The 16469-nt window shown below is 49.9% G+C and overlaps 3 protein-coding genes across 3 annotated transcripts; 2 read left to right on the top strand and 1 right to left on the bottom strand.

The window, feature by feature from the left end:
* The first annotated feature begins 229 nt into the window (after positions 1 to 229).
* On the top strand, positions 230 to 3653 carry LOC121045826. Its single transcript, XM_040499157.1, has 2 exons — positions 230 to 880; positions 2970 to 3653. The coding sequence occupies exons 1-2, from the start codon at positions 230 to 232 to the stop codon at positions 3651 to 3653; spliced, it is 1335 nt and encodes a 444-aa protein (XP_040355091.1).
* Positions 3654 to 6820: 3167 nt separating this feature from the next.
* LOC120839958 lies at positions 6821 to 8512 on the top strand. The gene is made up of 2 exons (XM_042288424.1): positions 6821 to 7189; positions 7943 to 8512. The coding sequence occupies exons 1-2, from the start codon at positions 7015 to 7017 to the stop codon at positions 8428 to 8430; spliced, it is 663 nt and encodes a 220-aa protein (XP_042144358.1). The 5' UTR covers positions 6821 to 7014; the 3' UTR covers positions 8431 to 8512.
* LOC121045825 (putative nuclease HARBI1) lies at positions 8183 to 11185 on the bottom strand. Its single transcript, XM_040499156.2, has 4 exons — positions 10394 to 11185; positions 9806 to 10020; positions 8521 to 8881; positions 8183 to 8295 (listed from the first exon to the last, which is right to left on the bottom strand). Exons 1-3 carry the CDS (start codon positions 10994 to 10996, stop codon positions 8563 to 8565), a joined length of 1137 nt encoding a protein of 378 aa, XP_040355090.1. The 5' UTR covers positions 10997 to 11185; the 3' UTR covers positions 8183 to 8295; positions 8521 to 8562.
* Positions 11186 to 16469: the final 5284 nt, after the last annotated feature.

Genomic DNA, 16469 nt, shown 5'->3' with positions numbered 1-16469 from the left:
CGGTGAGCGAGCCAAGTTTCACCGGAGAGCGCAACATGAAGGCGAGTCCATTTCCGAGTACGTCGCCGAACTTCGAAAACTGTCGCAAACGTGCGACTATGGAAGCGTTTTGGACGAGTCACTCCGCGACCGCTTCGTGTGCGGATTATTAAGGGAAGACATACAGCGCGTGCTGTTCACGGAAGACTGCAAGCTAACGTTCCAGAAAGCGGTGGAACGCGCCCAAGCCATGGAAGCTGCGAAGCAAAACGCGGCTGAGGCTCGCGTCGGCAACTCAAGCGTCACTGACGTGCACAAGGTGCAAGCAGAGAATGAGAAGCAGAGGGACAGCTGCTATCGCTGCGGGTCGTCACGGCACCGCAGTCAAGAGTGCCATCATCGGCAGAGCGTATGCCACAAGTGCGGCAAGAAAGGTCACATCCAAAGGGTTTGCCGAAGCGGGACTGACGTAGGGGGCAAGAAACGTCCGCCAGGAGAAAGGGTAAAAACGCTGGAAGTTGAAGGAAGACTAGCCGTCGTACACGGCGTGTCTTCGCCCAGCCTTACCCCAGTGACGGTGCAGATGGTGATCAACGGATCTGCGGTTGAAATGGAACTAGACACAGGAGCAGCGGTAACTGTAATGTCTGCTAAACAGTTTCACCAGTCTTTTCCGTCTGTGAAACTGACGCCAACTGTAGTCAGGCTTCGCACCTACACGGGAGCCCTGGTTCGACTGCAAGGCGTTGCGACAGTCAATGTGCAACATGGTGAGGCGTCAGTACAGCTGACACTGTACGTACGTCGTCGATGGAGCCGGGCCGCCACTACTGGGCCGGGAGTGGCTTCGAACGATACGACTCGACTGGAACAAGATCTGGGAGCTGAATCACATCTCAAGGTCAGACGTTTTTGCTTCTAAACGTATAAAACAGAAGCTTGACTCTTTGCTGTCAAAGTACGAGCCACTGTTCAACGATGAGCTCGGAACTATAACTGAGGAACGAGCAGAACTTTTCTTCAAACCGAACGAGAAACCGAAATTTCTAAAAGCGAGAAACGTTCCGTTCGCGTTGCAAACGGCTGTTGAGGCGGAGTTGTCGAAAATGGAAAAGATGGGCATTATCACTCCGGTGACTACAGCAGAATACGCCACGCCTGTCGTGCCGGTTATCAGAAAGGACGGGGGCATTCGTCTTTGCGGCGATTATAAGACCACTGTCAACCCTTGTCTTGATATTGACCGTTATCCACTTCCAAAAGTTGATGATCTATTCGCGGCTCTATCAGGAGGCGAACTCTTTTCGAAGAAAGATCTTAACCAAGCTTATCAGCAGGTGGTGATGTCAGAGTCGTGAAAACGCTACCTCACGCTGAACACGCACAAGGGGCTGTTCATTGTAAACAGACTTCCTTTTGGAATCTCGTCAGCACACGAAATTTTTCAAAGAATAATGGACACCATGCTGAAAGGTTTGAGCGGCGTTTGTTGTTATCTAGATGACATTTTAGTCACGGGCAAGACTACGGAAGAACACATGGCCAACCTTGAAGCAGTGTTGAAGCGTCTGCTTGAACGAGGAGTTCGAGTCAAGAAAGAAAAATTTTCGTTTTTTCAGCCTGAACTTCGCTATCTAGGTCACAGGATCAGCGCTGACGGCATCTCGACGTCGTCTTACAAGGTGGAGGCGGTGCTCCAAACTCCCGAGCCCAAGGCAAAGCAGCAGCTCCAGTCTTTTTTGGGTGTCGTCAATTATTACGCCAAGTTCGTGCCCCATCTTGCAACGACAGCCCAACCGTTTTACAGATTGCTGCGCAAGGACGAGCCATGGTGTTGGGACCAGCTTTGCCAGGAAGCCTTCAACACCATCAAGGCCGAGCTGGCGTCGCCTCCCACCTTGGCCCACTACGACCCCGACAAACCGCTAAAGCTAGCGTGCGACGCCTCTCAGTACGGGGTAGGTGCTGTAATTTTTCACGTTTACGCAGATGGCAGCGCTAAACCCATCGCTTACGCTTCGCGTACGCTATCGAACGCTGAAAAAGGGTACAGTCAGCTCGAAAAAGAGGCACTAGCCATTATTTTTGGAGTTAAGAAATTCCACTCGTATCTTCATGGTCGGCTCTTCACTTTGGTCCCGGACCACAAACCACTCCAGACCATTTTAGGTTCAAAAACTGGAATTCCAACCATTGCCGCTGCGCGATTGCAGCGTTGGGCAGTCGCATTGTCGGCCTACACCTACGATCTTATCTTCAAGAGATCAAGCGAGAATGCCGAAGCAGATTTTTGCTCGCGTCTTCCACTACCGACTGTTGGAAACGAGACTAAAGAAAATGAGGAATCATTCTACTCATTGCGACTGCAATCACTGCCGGTATCTAGTGGTGATATAGCACGTGCAACAGCGCGAGATCCAGTTTTGTGCCAAGTGGAAGAATTCACAAGCGCAGGCTGGCCCGCGTCTGTCTCTGACGAAAAACTAAAGCCTTTCTTCGACAGACGCAACGAGTTGACCATTCATCAGGGCTGCATCATGCTCGGAATGCGAGTTGTCGTCCCAGGGAAACTGCAATCCCTGCTGCTGGGTGAACTTCACGAGGGCCATCCGGGTATTGTGCGCAGCAAGGAGCTCGCGCGCAGTTACGTTTGGTGGCCGGGCATCGAGGCGGACCTGGAGCGCAGCGTAAAAAACTGCGTAAGTTGTCAAGAGCAACGTAGTGCGCCTGCCAAGGCACCCCTCCATCCGTGGTCATGGCCCACAACGCCGTGGCAACGTGTTCACATAGACTTTGCTGGACCTTTTCTTCAGTCTATGTTCCTTGTTGTGGTAGATGCCCACTCCAAGTGGCCAGAAGTATTCATGATGCGCTCAACCACGACGGAGAGCACGATTAACACTTTGAGAGAACTTTTTTCTCGTTTTGGCAACCCTGAAACTATCGTGTCAGACAATGGTCCTCAGTTCACGTCGCGGGAGTTTAAACAGTTCACACAGGAAATTGGCTCTCGTCACGTCCTGACAGCTCCCTACCATCCAAGTTCAAATGGTTTAGCCGAACGCTTTGTACAGACCCTCAAGAACGCCCTCCGTAAAAACAAGGAGAGTGCGCCTTTGCATGTGAAGTTGCAGATGTTTCTGCAGAGCTACCGCAACACGGCTCACGCCACAACGAACGAGTCACCCGCCAATTTGTTTTTGGGGCGACGTTTACGCAGTCGCCCAGACGTTGTAAAGCCTTCTGTGGGGGAAAGGGTAGCCCGCAAACAGTTCATGCAGACTGCAAGCCGGCGTGGGCACGATCGTGACTTTGCCGTTGGTGATCATGTGCTCATCCGTAACTACTGTGGCAAACCCAAGTGGGTGCCTGGAGTGATTCTTGCGCAGCATGGCCCTGTTTCCTACCAAGTACGCGCCACCACCTCCAGAGGCAGCTTCACCTGGCGTCGGCACAAGGACCAGCTGCTAAGAACTCCAAGCCTTGCCGACGAGGACGCTGACCAGGAAGGCACAGAGTTCCTGTTGGTTCAACCAAGCGACAACGCACCCCAACCATCGTCCTCGTCACCTACTGGCGGAACTGTCCCAGCCGAAGCAGCACAAGCGCCTGCTGCCCGACGGTATCCGGCAAAAACCCGGAAACCTCCCGAAAGATTTCAAGCCGGATCTTAACCTTTTTGAGCGTGTCAAAATAAAGAGGGAGGAAATGTCATGTCTGGGCGCGCGCCGCCGATAACAGAATATCGTAGTACGGCGCATGCGCCACTAAATGATAAAAAGCGGTGCTCCGCTGGCTACCGCCTTCTTTTGCTCAGTTACCCCCCATCCATGAGCATGGTGGAATAAACCTGTCGTTTTCGCCTTTGGAAACTTGCTTGTTCCTCGCTTCTGGCCGACACACAACAAATGTTAAGTAGGTTTAGCCGTGTTTGCAGAAATAAGGCAACAGACTTTTGCCATGTCCCCCTTTCAGAAACGATAACACGGAGGGGGCAATCCGCTTTGTGAGTTTTGGCGCTGAAAAATAATTCTAGACTCAGATTTGTACTGCGATCGATGTAGGAGCAGAGTTGTTTTAAATCGTTCAAGTGACAAAATTGTTCTGCTTCCCTTTTAACTTTTTCCAGCGAGATCTCGGAGTGCTTGCTGAAAACGGATTCGACTGCTGTTAATGCTTTTTCTCCAAACGTGTCCGAATGCATGAGGACAAAACCTCCTTCTTTGTCAGCGGGCAGAAGATATAATGAATTCTCTTTCAGGTACGTTTCTACTCTCTTGATGGGCAGAGGAGTAGACGGTGGTTTGTACCGCATAAGCATGTCTACACCTTCAGAGGTGCAGCGATCCATTTCGGTCTCCGGAGCTCGTCTCGAGACTTCCCTTACAAGGGAAAGTAACTCCGGTGCCGTCTTCTTAGGTTCCACCGCAAACTTAGGGCCCAGACTGAGAACTTGCTGTACTGCATTTGGTATGTGGATGTCTCCTATTGTGCATACGGGGTTATTCAACGCCTATTCTTCCCTTCGTCTGTTCTTACGGAGATGCCACAAAGTGAGTTTCCACAGATGGGCGGTCGTTCTCTCTGTGCGGGAGGCGATTTCCCGCCTGGGCCTTCTGCTGAAGGTACTTGTCGGGTTTGTACGCAGCTGCACAAATAGGTAGTTCCGGTAGTGCCGTGTTTGACGATGCCACTCGGCTTGAAGGATTTTGCAAATTCGCTTTCCATGACCTACGGATGGTGTGACGTTTCCGAATAAGGCCTTGACCTCCGGAGGCAGCATGTGTACTCGTAGACAATACCCGTACTCCTTGCTTGACACACGCAGATGGCTATTAAGATGACCAGAACGTCGGGGCTCAAGGGGTGATGCTTAAAAGGGCCCGCTGTACTAGAAATGAAACTTGTTAACACAGAGGTTTGGGCGAGTTGGTTGCTCATGATGTACAAGGGGAACAGCGCACCCGGAGAGCAGTCATTCAAATCAAGATACACACAAAAGAAAGAAACACTTAGCGCTGACTGACAACTCTCTATATTTACACTTTCTCTTCTTCTATTTGTGCTATATGCAAGGGCCAGGGAGATTAACTGGTCTTTTTTCTTTTCTTTCGATATGATGCTAAATAGTGAACTAAATTGAAATTAATGTAAAGCTAGGTAGTCTACTTCTTTTTCTGGCAAGGTTAAAGACGGAGTACTAACGCATGTGCCGTTATGTTTCGCAATGTTCTCTGCCTCGATAATTTCTCTTGTGAGCTTGTTATGGTGCTCGCCAAGCACGCCGCAGTTACTCAGCTGCACTGAGCAGCCACAGTCTCGACAGTGAATGCCTAGATGACCGGAGCTTTTGTTGGTGAATGTGTTTTTATGCTCTCGAAGGCGATCGTTCAGACACCTTCCGGTTTGACCTATGTACAGCTTTCCACAAGAGAGGGGAAAGGAGTAGACCACCTTTTCTGTACAGGGGACAAAGGTGTTCTTGTGTTTCTTTTTGCAGCCAACTGTTGTTATTGGTGGAGTATTTACCTTCTTGCATAAGCTGTGAAGTTTGTTAGGAGCTGAGATGACTTCCAAGTTTACTCGGTAAGCTATTTTCTTTAGTCCGTGAGAAAAATTATGAATATATGGCACAATGATGGGCTTCTTTGCTTTGTCTCTTTGCTTTTGTTGTGTGCATAGGTCTTGCCTGCTTTCGTTGATGAGCTTTTCGGCCACTGATGTTAATAACGAGTTTGGGTATCCTGCACGCTTTACCGCCGAATTCATAGATGTCACTCCGAGTCATGCCAAGTGAAGGGCGACCCTTCACTTACAGAAGGGCGGTTGAAGGGGCACTTCCACTTGAAGTGAGGTTTACCATTCTGAAATGGCACTTCGCTTTCACTCGAGCAAGTGAAGGGAGCCCTTCTACGGGATGCGTCCGGGAGCGAGAGTAGAAAAGAAATTTATATTTATACTTTGCGTAAGACCACAAAAGTAAGTTAATTCTTAGTGTGTTTACATAATTTGTGTTTATAAAGAAATATTAGCACATAACAAACATGTTGCGATTTCAGAAACGAACGTAGCTCGTGCATCTTCTTTCAAACTAAATTGGCCAGCAATATAGCCATCAATATCCATGCTGAATACATTCCAAGTCCTTCCGATATCCTTGTTCCAACGCCACCACCGCCGTTGCCTTTTCGTGTTTACTTGCCCTGCTGGTTTGTTCTTTTAAAGTTTTCATTTCCGTAGCGTGTAATGGATAAGGCCAAGGCACCCGCTGCGCGGTTCACAGAGATCGAAAAGGCAATACTGATGGAACTTGTAATGACGTACAAAAAAATCATCGAATGTAAAAAGACCGACGAATCGTCGTTAAACAAAAAAAAGGCAACTTGGATTCGACTCTGCAACGAGTATAACTGCAACCACGGTGTATATCGACGGGACGTGAAACAGCTAAAAAAATGGTGGGAAAATGTGAAGGCCAAAGCGAAGAAGGACCATTCCAAAGAAAAAAACAAGGTCCACAAAACAGGCAAGTCTCTCGTTCAGGTTTCTCATCGCGCTGAAAGTGCCTCGGAATGAGCGATGGGTCACATTTGTAGCCCGAACTGTCGGTCACAAATTCGCCCTTGTTTCGAACTGTTGTTTCTGGAATACCTGTCATGGGGGATGGAGCGTGAACGTGCGCAGACAAGTCGGTTATGCAACCTAATGCTGTCAGTTGAATACCGTAGTAACCTGACAATGGAGCAGCATGAACGGAACCGCAGCACGATATAATACTACCGTTAAATCAGTAATTCTACTTGCAGTTTTTGCGGCGGACATGTACAGTAGATCACAACTGACAACACCCAGATGCTCAATATTTCATTTCATTACGCATGGGGCAGAGGGGATGAACATTCCCTATCAGCAAATGCATGCCTATAAATCGGGGTATATTTAAAAAGGAAAACAGATCTTAGATAACATTAGAACTTGGAGTGCCTAGATTGACTACTGTTTGCTCCTTTAGGAGGGGGGCCACCTGGCAAGCCAATGAGCGCCACCTCCGTGCTGGTTGGGGCGGTGGCCTCACACGTGTTCAACAGACAGGAAAATATGGAGGACAGCGATGGGGCACCCTATCTGCCCCCGGTCTGCAGCCTCCCAGTTCTCCGACTACTGCAGCCGATGCTGGACGGCGAGGAGGACCCTCTTGATGCCGACTTGGGTAGAATGCTTGAACCGTTTCCATGTCTTGACCTGTACTTTCTAAACTGGTACCTTTTCGTCTTTACCCACTGATCTTCTCATGGATATGCATGAATACGGTTATAGATCATAATGAGTCTGCCTTCAGAAATGTTTCACCTGGTGTTCCTCAGTAGTACATACTGGCACCCCTACGTTTTTTAATAATCATGAATGACCTTGCAGCAACCATCTCATCTAATATTAATCTTGTTGCAGATGACTGTGTCGTCAATAACAAAGTAAAAAGTGTGCATGACAACATTCAATTTCAAGATAATTTAGTAAAAATGAACAAATGGTGCGAACAGCATGTACATTACTTATGTACAAGGTAACATATATCATTGCAGGGCTGGGTTCCATACAGCTTCAAAACAGTACATGGCAACTACTGCAGACTAACAATGACCATACTCCCCTGACAAAGAAACAAACAGCACAGGGTATTAAAATAATCATAGCATGATTTCTGCCAAGAAATATCTATACCAAGCACTCCAAAAGGTGGAAACGGTTAAGTGATCTAGTGGCCTAGTTTATGGCACAGGTTCAAAATGGATGAAAACATTGTTACACATTAGATCAGCAGCAGAAAAAAAAAAATCAAATACTTCAAATTGCAACTGCATGAAAAACAAAAATACAATCTCAAACTTATAAAAACCCTTTCTACTCTTCATGTATGTCCCATTGTTCACTTCATAACTTCTACGTGTTCTTTCAATTGCAGAGGAGCCCGGTTCACCAGCTGGGCCTGCCTCAGACGTCGGTGCACCACTGTCACCAGCGGCTGCCTGCATCGCTGATAGACCTGCAGCAGCCCCAGCAGCTTGCCTGATTAGCCAGACATCTACTGCAGGGTCACCAGCTCCTACACCTGCGGCTGCTGCAGCGTGCAACAGTGGTAGTGCGGCAGCAGCTGTGGGCAGTGGTGCCCGCCAGGTCGGAGGACGTATGGCGCTGCTGGAAAGGAGCCTCGCAGAGGAAAACGATATGAGGATGGCCTTTGTCCAGCAGGAGCATGCCCTGCGCTGCAACTTCCTTGAACAGGACCACCGCGACGCACTCAGCAAGAGAGCTGCGCTGCATGAAATGGAAATTAAATTGCGCGAGGACGAGCTGAAAAAAAGAAATGCCATTCACGAAATGGAGATGAAGCTCCTGTGTATCAAGGAAAACATACTGCTGCAGGAGCTGAGCCAGAAGGCTGCACAATAAATCATGTTCAAACTGCTATGCCTGCTTTACTGATGGTTCACTTTTAAAGTCAAACTGAAGTATCACACACTTGGAAGTACGACTCCTCACCTTCATGGCCTGTGTGATGGGCCTCTTGAGCCTACGTGCAGCTCACGTAAAGCTCAGCAGAATGATGTTCTGCCGGATACGCAGACCCGAAGGAGAGTCCTCCGGGAGAATCGGTGGCAGGTGTGGCTGCCGCCGCCTTCTGGCATTCCGTGCCCTGGGACTTGGTGGCGGGGGTGGAGGAGGAGGTAGGGGCTCATTTCTTGCACGTCCCAGATTATGCAAAGCCGCACACGCGGTGATGATGCTGCATGAGTGGCGAGTCTTGTGCTGGAGCCGCATATCCAAACAGGGAAATCGTCTCTTCCAGACCCCAAAGGCCCTCTCGACGGAGTTCCTCGTTCGGATCTGGGCCTTGTTGTACCTAAATCAAATTATAAGGCATGTGATCGATTTTTAGGCATCTGGGAACATACTTGCAATCACTGTATTTTCTTTTTCAGTATGGAAATAACAGGTTGACATTCTTTTGTCGAGGTTAGATATGTTTTATTGACAACTTTTCGTGCACGCACGGCTTCATGATACTGTTGACATCTCATGGAAACTTTTTCGTTCTTGCGACATTTCGTCGACAAACGTTTTCTTCTGCTAGGTGGATTGAATTTAGTGGTCGCGGTCGTCAAATCTTATGATTTTTTTTTCATTTGCCTAATGCTGAAAAAGAAAAATTAGACTGAATTTACTTTTTAGTGAATGAACCACCGACGGCGGGGCAAGCTATGTCTTAAACAGACCACACGATCACACCTCGCTTTGCTCCGCTCTGCTAGGGGAAATGGTTCATTAGCGATGTGCGCGACCAAAAGCGCCGCTGCGGTCAGCTTTCGACGATTGGCCAAACCGTGGGCATATGAGCATTGTCAGATTGTCAGCTTTGACGGTGTTACTTTCGGATTGCAATGACTCCTAGCTTCCACTGTGCTTTTTAAACACACCACCGAAGTCGTCGTCGCACCTGATGGTAAGTAGACAGGATAACAACTGGTGACGTCACGTCGAGGCAAATCCCACTCGTGACGTCACGGATGGAAACCATAACAGGGCGCCATTGAAACATCTCGGTGCTAAAATAATCTCAAGTTCGAGCTTGCACCAAGCCTTGTCGAAACCGCCAAGGGTTCGGCAAGGTAGGAAAGAACATTGGATATCGGCGAAGTGATCTGTCCATGAAACGCTTGAAGAACTGTTTGTCACCGGCAATGACTGCCTGCTATTACAGACATTAGTGATGTTGTCAGTGCAGTACCAAAACAAATCTTATACTTCTGCCGATGATTTGGCTTACCTCCCTCCGGGACTATTTGCCGCTCCAGGGTTTGCGAGCGGCGTCATCAGGAAAGGGAGACAGGCATAGCCCATATCCCCCAGCAGGACGCCGGGCACTCTGCTCTCCTCGTAAAGGGCACGCGCACGACTGCCATCAAAGATGCGGCTGTCGTGCACAGATCCTGGCCAACTTGCCACAACATCAAAGAACTGTAGCTGTGGGCCGGTGATGGCCTGCAGGTATATAACATTGCATTAATACGGCAATTTGGGCCAGTTGGCTCATGCTCGAAAACAAGTGAAACAACTGCCCCCCCCCCCCCCCCCCCCCCCCCCCCCCCCCCCCGGGGCTGGCTACGTGCCTGTTGCCCGTAAATAACGTCGCATATGCAAGCTAGGTATAGGCTGTGCAATGGCTATTTCGAGCGGGCCCAGAGGTGTACAATAAGCAGCAACAACACAGCTGATGAAAGGGTTTCCCTATGTTTTACAATGATCGGGTTGAACAGCTGAAATCGTTTTGCGTGAGCATTACCCATGCTTCCCAGCCTGGCAGTTTAGTAGGCAAGCTACGTCAATAAAGGGGGTATAAGAAATATGAGCTCACCTGGACGTTCAGGGAGAAGACTCCTTTCCTATTGCGATAAACTTCCGCATCATCTCCGCCGGGGCTTCTGATGCGCACGTGGGTGCAGTCGATGCAACCCGTGACGCCAGGAAACTGCCCCATTGCGTAGAAGTCGCGCATAACGCCGTGGTACTCCGACGCAGCCAGGAAGTGCACCAGCCTTCGGAAGAGCACCCTCGCGATGAGCGTCGTCACCGTCCTCACTGTGCGGCAGACAGTCGGCTGGGAGACATGCACCAGGTCTCCCGCTACCATCTGGAAGGTCCCGGCGCCGTAAAAGCGAAGGGTGACCAGCAACTGGAGCAGGGGGGTGAGCGGCAGTCCTCGGTTGTCGCCGGTTTGCTGGAGAGGCAGCAGCGTCAGGAGTTCCCTCACCGTCGTCTTCGTAAAGCGATATCTCGCGAGGAACTGGCGGTCACTGTACAGCTCCATCGGGTTCAGGCGGTCCGATAGATTACGCCGCGGCACCGACGGACCGAGCGGGTACATAACGCCGAACACAAGGTCGCACGCACGAGTAGCGAACTCAAAAGACGCGATCCTGCGAGCGGCATCACTCCGATAACCCGGGTAACCCGCCATCTTTTGCGATGAAGGGAGGCTCGAGTGTAGTTGAAGGGCGGTGCCACCGCTCACTTGAATTTTTTCGAGAAAAGTCCGAGTGAAGTGCGAGGCGAGGGAGCGTTTCGAGTGAAGGGGGATTTATGAAACGTAATGACACCCACTCAAGGGCGTTGGAAGTTAAGTTCGAGTGAAGTGGGATCTATGAATTCGGCGGTTAGTCTTGAGACTTGCCCGTCAAAGCTCGCTGGAATGGAATGCGAGCAGGATTTTATGAGTGAGTTCTTTCTTTTGTGTGTATGTTGATTTGAATGACTGTTCTCCGGGTGCGCTGTTCCCCCTGTACATCATGGTTATTCTGTCTTTCTTGCTAGGTAAAATGCCTCTTTTTTTTATTACCTTACTGTTCTTGTGCGCTGTTGATTATAAGTACTATGAACAGCCAACTCGCCAGTCGTAACTGATCATTATCTTCCCAATCTATTCTGGGCAGTTTAAGCTCTGGCCTCTCCAGTTTAATCTTAAAGGGGTCATGAAACGAGTTTCCTACTTATTTCTCCTTATGTTTGATCCTCAACTCAAATGCAAATTGTGTCGTTCCACTTCTTTGTCCTTCTCTTTTTCGGCGCTTAAAAATATTTAAAGAACCATGAACCAACTGGCCCAACTTTCCACTTTGCTGTGAAATCACGTCGTCGTGACATTATTCGGACCGTGCTTTTTATGCACACCATAGAACTTGTCATTCCCCAGTGATGTTAAGTTCCGTCAGGGCACTGATTGGTCACGAACGCGAATCCGAATATTCGTCGACGGATTTATTGTTGACGAGCGCATACGTCCGAGTGACGCAGTTCTCGTGTCCAATGCGTGAGCTGGGCTCGGCTGACGTCAGGTTGGCACCACTGACGCGCTTTGGGAACTGCGGATGTATCATAGTGAAAAGGCGGAGAGCTTTCGAAGGAAAGGAGGTACAAAATAGACCGCTATATTTTCAAATGTTTGTATCGAAAAGCTGGCTTTTGACTTTCTACCCTCTTTCTTTTGGCCAACTGAACGATATGCGATTCGTAAAGTCCCAATTTAAAATCATTTATCATAGCCCAAAATTCGTTTCATGGCCCCTTTAAAGATAAACAGTGAGTATGAAAGCTTCAAAAACAAAGTCTTAAATTACCCTCCCCAGAAACGCGCGGATTAGAAAATTTTCATTGAGAGTGACAAAACCGCTGGGGTCTAGTTACGCCCATGCCTTCTCCTCGAGTCTGCTAGACTTTCTGAAACTCGCTTCATCTCTAGGCTCCTTTTATAGCGGAAGTGTGGAAAATCCTGACCTTTAGAACCTGTTCAAGCTTTAGTTTTTATACAATATTGTCAAGAATGACAAATGATGAGGCGGCGAATAACTGGAGAAACTAGACGTTTACTGGGGCAAATTTGTGCCTCCCCCCCTCCCCCCCCCCTCCCCCCACCACACAAAAAAAAAAAAAAAATAGAAGGTTAGCGTTGCAGGCGTTGGTATCGGCGAAACAGCGAGATCGAACGCTGGGGTGAGACTGACTCCGATCACCACGCGGGGCCCCTTATGTACAAACATAGATATTTGGGTCATTCGGCGTAGAACGTTCGGCGCGTATATAGAACATTTGTAACTCAATCAGACGATAAGGTTTTCGAACTTACCAGGGCCCGTTTGCTCGAAGCGCTAACCGCGGCTAAAGTTAGCCGCAGTACCTAGGAGAGGGATTTTGAGATCACGTGACTGGCTCGGTAGGGATGCGTGGAAACGGGAGGCACTCACTTGATCGAATGACGTTTTAGCGAACGCCCACGTTTCATCGAACGACACTTTAGCGAATAGTCGGACGCCGCGAAGCGGCGTTTTCGGGGGGGCCAAATGGGTTCACATTTTTGTAATGAGTTGCCGCAGACTGTCGCCGCGAAGCGGCGTAAAGCGCAGCGCGACGGATGGGTTAACGCGCGCCCCCGTTATTCGTTAAAACGAGCATTCGCTCAAATGTCGCCGTTCGCTAAAATGTCATTCGCTCTTGTGATATGGACCCCGTGGAAACATGGCGGTGACCCAGTGAGTGAGCGCCGGTCGCATTGGAACTAATATGTCGTTGTAGCTGCAATATCGGGCGCGTTAGTCACCAACGAATAATGCAGGAGGCTTTCGCTTTGCCTTACCTCACTCAAACCGCAAAGCATGGGCAATGACATCGGCGCATTTTTAGAGCGCAGCTCTAAAGGCACGACCACATTGGCGTTTCGGAGGCCTGCGGCGCGACGGTCGTCGCTGCCGGTTGCCGGCGAAAACCAGTTTTCGGCTTCAACGTCACGACGTGCGGCGCCGCACACCCAACCGCTCCATGCGCGGTTCAGAGCTCAGTGCCGCACGCCGCAGAAGAGAGGAGCCAATGGGAGGTGGCGTAGATAGTGACGTCGCGATGCTATGGCAACGCTGAAGCCGGTCCTCGGCGCGTCTCGAAGCGAAGGACGCGTTTCGTGTCGTCTGCTCCCCCTATTTCCCCCCGATGCCTTCCCCAACGGAGCGGTTCCTTGAAACTAACCGCTGGGAAATTATAGGAGAGGAATTCGGAATTACAAGTGAGTTTCTCCGTGGCACTTGTTACATGTCGTCTCTGTTGTGACGGATGTCGTGTTGACTCGGTGACACTTTCGAGAGTTGCCTTCATCTCTGGCGCGCCTCCGGGGCAGCAAAGCCCCGGCGGCGCGCCAGACCTGTCCTGTCCTTCGGTGTTTCGGTAGAACCAACTCGGCCGGACCCAAAACCTGCGCCTCCTTCCCTTCAGAGCGCGGCGACGTCGCAAGATCAACGAGCAGGCTGGGATAATCACATTCACGCTGATCACCAGGTCATTATGAACTCCTACCGTCTAGACAGCGAGTGCGGAACGGAAGAACCTAACGAAGAGCAGACGACGAAAGAGCGGGAAATCCGACGGGAGGCGCGATCGAGGGATCCAGTGCTGTCACGTGACGCCTGCAAAACGGAGGCCAATGTGAACTCCTCGCGTTGGGACGCCGGGCGGCGGTGCCGCCCGGCGGCGCCGCCCGGCGGCGCCGTTCACGCTAGTGTGGTCGGGCCTTTAGGCGCCGGTTTTCGGCTTGAGCGGTGTCGCCGTCGCCGTTGGCGTCGCCGTCGCCGTCGCCGTCGGCGTAACCGCGCGGTGCATTATGGGTAAATTTGCCCGCTAAATCTAGCGGGAAAATTTCCCCGCTAAATCTAGCGGAAAAATTTCCCCGCTAAATTTAGCGGAAAAATTTCCCTGCTAAATCTAGCGGAACAATTTCCCCACTAAATTTAGCGGGAAAATTTCCCGCTAGATCGAGCGGAAAATTTGCCCCACTAAATCTAGCCGAAACAATTTCCCCGCTAAATCTAACGGAACAATTTCCCCGCTAAATCTAGCAGAAAAAATTTCCCCGCTAAATCTAGCGGAAAAATTTACTCGATAAATCTAGCGAAAAAAATTTCCCTGCTAAATCTAGCGGAACAATTTACCCGCTAAATCTAGCGGAATAATTTCCCCGCTAAATCTAGCGGAAAAAAATTTCCCCGCTAAATTTAGCGGAAAAAATTTCCCCGCTAAATCTAGCGGAAAAATTCCCCCGCTAAATCTAGCGGAAACAATTTCCCCGCTAAATCTAGCGGAAAAATTTCCCCGCTAAATCTAGCGGGGAAATTTTGGTGGTCACGTGACCTGGAGAGTCACGTGACACCCCAGGTCACGTGACCCCCTCTCGAGGTCACATGACCTCGGAGGGGGCACGTGACTCCCCCACGTGACCCCACCAAGGTCACGCGCCCTCGGGGGGGTCCCGTGACCCCCCCCCCCTCCGAAAACACGTGGCGCTCAGTACCCTTCCCTCCTCCTCCTCAAGAGCTGCGCTCCAATTCGACATTACAGGGAGTTGTAAAAAGCTTTCACTTTTTTCCTACTTCCGTTACGGCTATTCTGTATATTTAAAACTCGGTAAAAAATATATTGGAATGCACCTTTTGAAGGGCCTGATAGGACAGATTATGAGCCTTGATCTGTGAAAAGTAGAAGGAAAATTACGATGGCCTTCATTTCAAACTGATTTTCCAATTATTGCAAAATCGGTAGCCCCTCTACATATCAGTGTATTGTCTATAGAAAGGTTGTCGTTTTCAATTTCAATGACAATCTATGCGATATAGAACATACACATCCGAATCATTTTAAACATTTTTTAGATAGTGTTTCGATTCTGGGCATTCCTAAGCCTAAATTAACGCGAAAATTGTCGGCATGGCAACGTCTTTGGAAAGCGGATTGTTGATAGCACACAAAAGCAGACAGCGTCCCGACAGACTTTTTTCTAAATTATCCAAGCATCGCGAGGAGAACGCTGGAAGTGTAATTCTACGGCTCACGTGCGCTGGCCTTTCTCTTATAAAATATTTGAAATAAAAAATCATAATAAGTCTTTAACGAACGCGCGTGCAAGGCAAAATTTCTTTTATAATTTTTGCTTTAGAACGGTTACTACTGCAGACGCCAGCACGTGCGACGCGTGCAACTACAGTCGTAGCATGCACCTCGGTGCTTGGATAATACAGAAAAAAGGTCTGTTGGGACGCCGTCTGCTTTTGTGCGCTATCAACAATCCGCTTTCCAAAGACGTTGCTATGCAGACAATTACTGCGTTCATTTAGGCTTAGGAGTGCCCAGAATCGAAACACTATCTAAAAAATGCGGCTGTGTCATTGCCGATGCTTTGCGGTTTAAGTGAGGTAAGCCAAAGCGAAAGCCTCCTGCACCATTCGTTGCTGACAAACGCGCCCGATATTGCAACCACAACGACATACTAGTTCCAAAGCGAGCGGCGCTCACTCACAGGGGCACCGCCATGTTTCCCCGCATCCCTACCGAGCCAGTCACGTGATCTCAAAATCCCTCTCCTAGGTACTGCGGCTAACTTTAGCCGCGGTAAGTGCTTCGAGCAAACGGGCCCAGAACGCTAAATTAAAAGAATAAATAAAGGAAGCGTCCGCTCTCAGGGCCCGTTTGCTCGAAGCTGGTTAACTAACCGCGGTTAACCGGATTTCCCTACGATGGGGAATTTTGGGTCACGTGACCGGCAGAGTAAGGACGGCGGGGAAACATGGCGGTGCCCCGGTGAGTGACCGCCGCTCGCTTTGGAACTAATACGTCGTAGTAGCTGCAGTAGCGGGCGCGTTAAGGCGCGATCCAAACCAACGCTTCTTTTTGCGCCTGTAGGTCGTGCGGCTGCGGATGTGACGCATTTTCGTGACGTCGCGCCGCTTCTTCGCTCCTTCCGGGCGCGCACGAAGAAGTTGGATGATTTCAACTCCTCTCTGGACGCGCACAAAAGCGCGCGGTGACGTAGCAGGGCGCGCCTGCGTCCCGGCCAATCGGTGGAGGGCAAGCTAGTTCCGGCTCCGCGTTTCTCGCCGTCTGGCTGCCCTCTCCTCTCCCCC

This window comes from Ixodes scapularis, unplaced genomic scaffold (genome assembly GCF_016920785.2).
Source record: "Ixodes scapularis isolate PalLabHiFi unplaced genomic scaffold, ASM1692078v2 ptg003436l_1__unscaffolded, whole genome shotgun sequence".
NCBI classification, from domain to species: domain Eukaryota; kingdom Metazoa; phylum Arthropoda; class Arachnida; order Ixodida; family Ixodidae; genus Ixodes; species Ixodes scapularis.
This window is presented reverse-complemented; position numbering and strand designations above follow the sequence as displayed.

Coding starts and splice junctions, on each gene's coding strand:
- LOC121045826 (XM_040499157.1), top strand. CDS start 230: ATGGAAGCTGCGAAGCAAAACGCGGCTGAGGCTCGCGTCGGCAACTCA. Junction 881..2,969: donor GAGCTGAATCACATCTCAAG/GTCAGACGTTTT, acceptor GAGTTTAAACAG/TTCACACAGGAAATTGGCTC.
- LOC121045825 (XM_040499156.2), bottom strand. CDS start 10,996: ATGGCGGGTTACCCGGGTTATCGGAGTGATGCCGCTCGCAGGATCGCG. Junction 10,021..10,393: donor TCTTCTCCCTGAACGTCCAG/GTGAGCTCATAT, acceptor ATATACCTGCAG/GCCATCACCGGCCCACAGCT. Junction 8,882..9,805: donor GCAAATAGTCCCGGAGGGAG/GTAAGCCAAATC, acceptor AATTTGATTTAG/GTACAACAAGGCCCAGATCC.
- LOC120839958 (XM_042288424.1), top strand. CDS start 7,015: ATGAGCGCCACCTCCGTGCTGGTTGGGGCGGTGGCCTCACACGTGTTC. Junction 7,190..7,942: donor CCCTCTTGATGCCGACTTGG/GTAGAATGCTTG, acceptor TTTCAATTGCAG/AGGAGCCCGGTTCACCAGCT.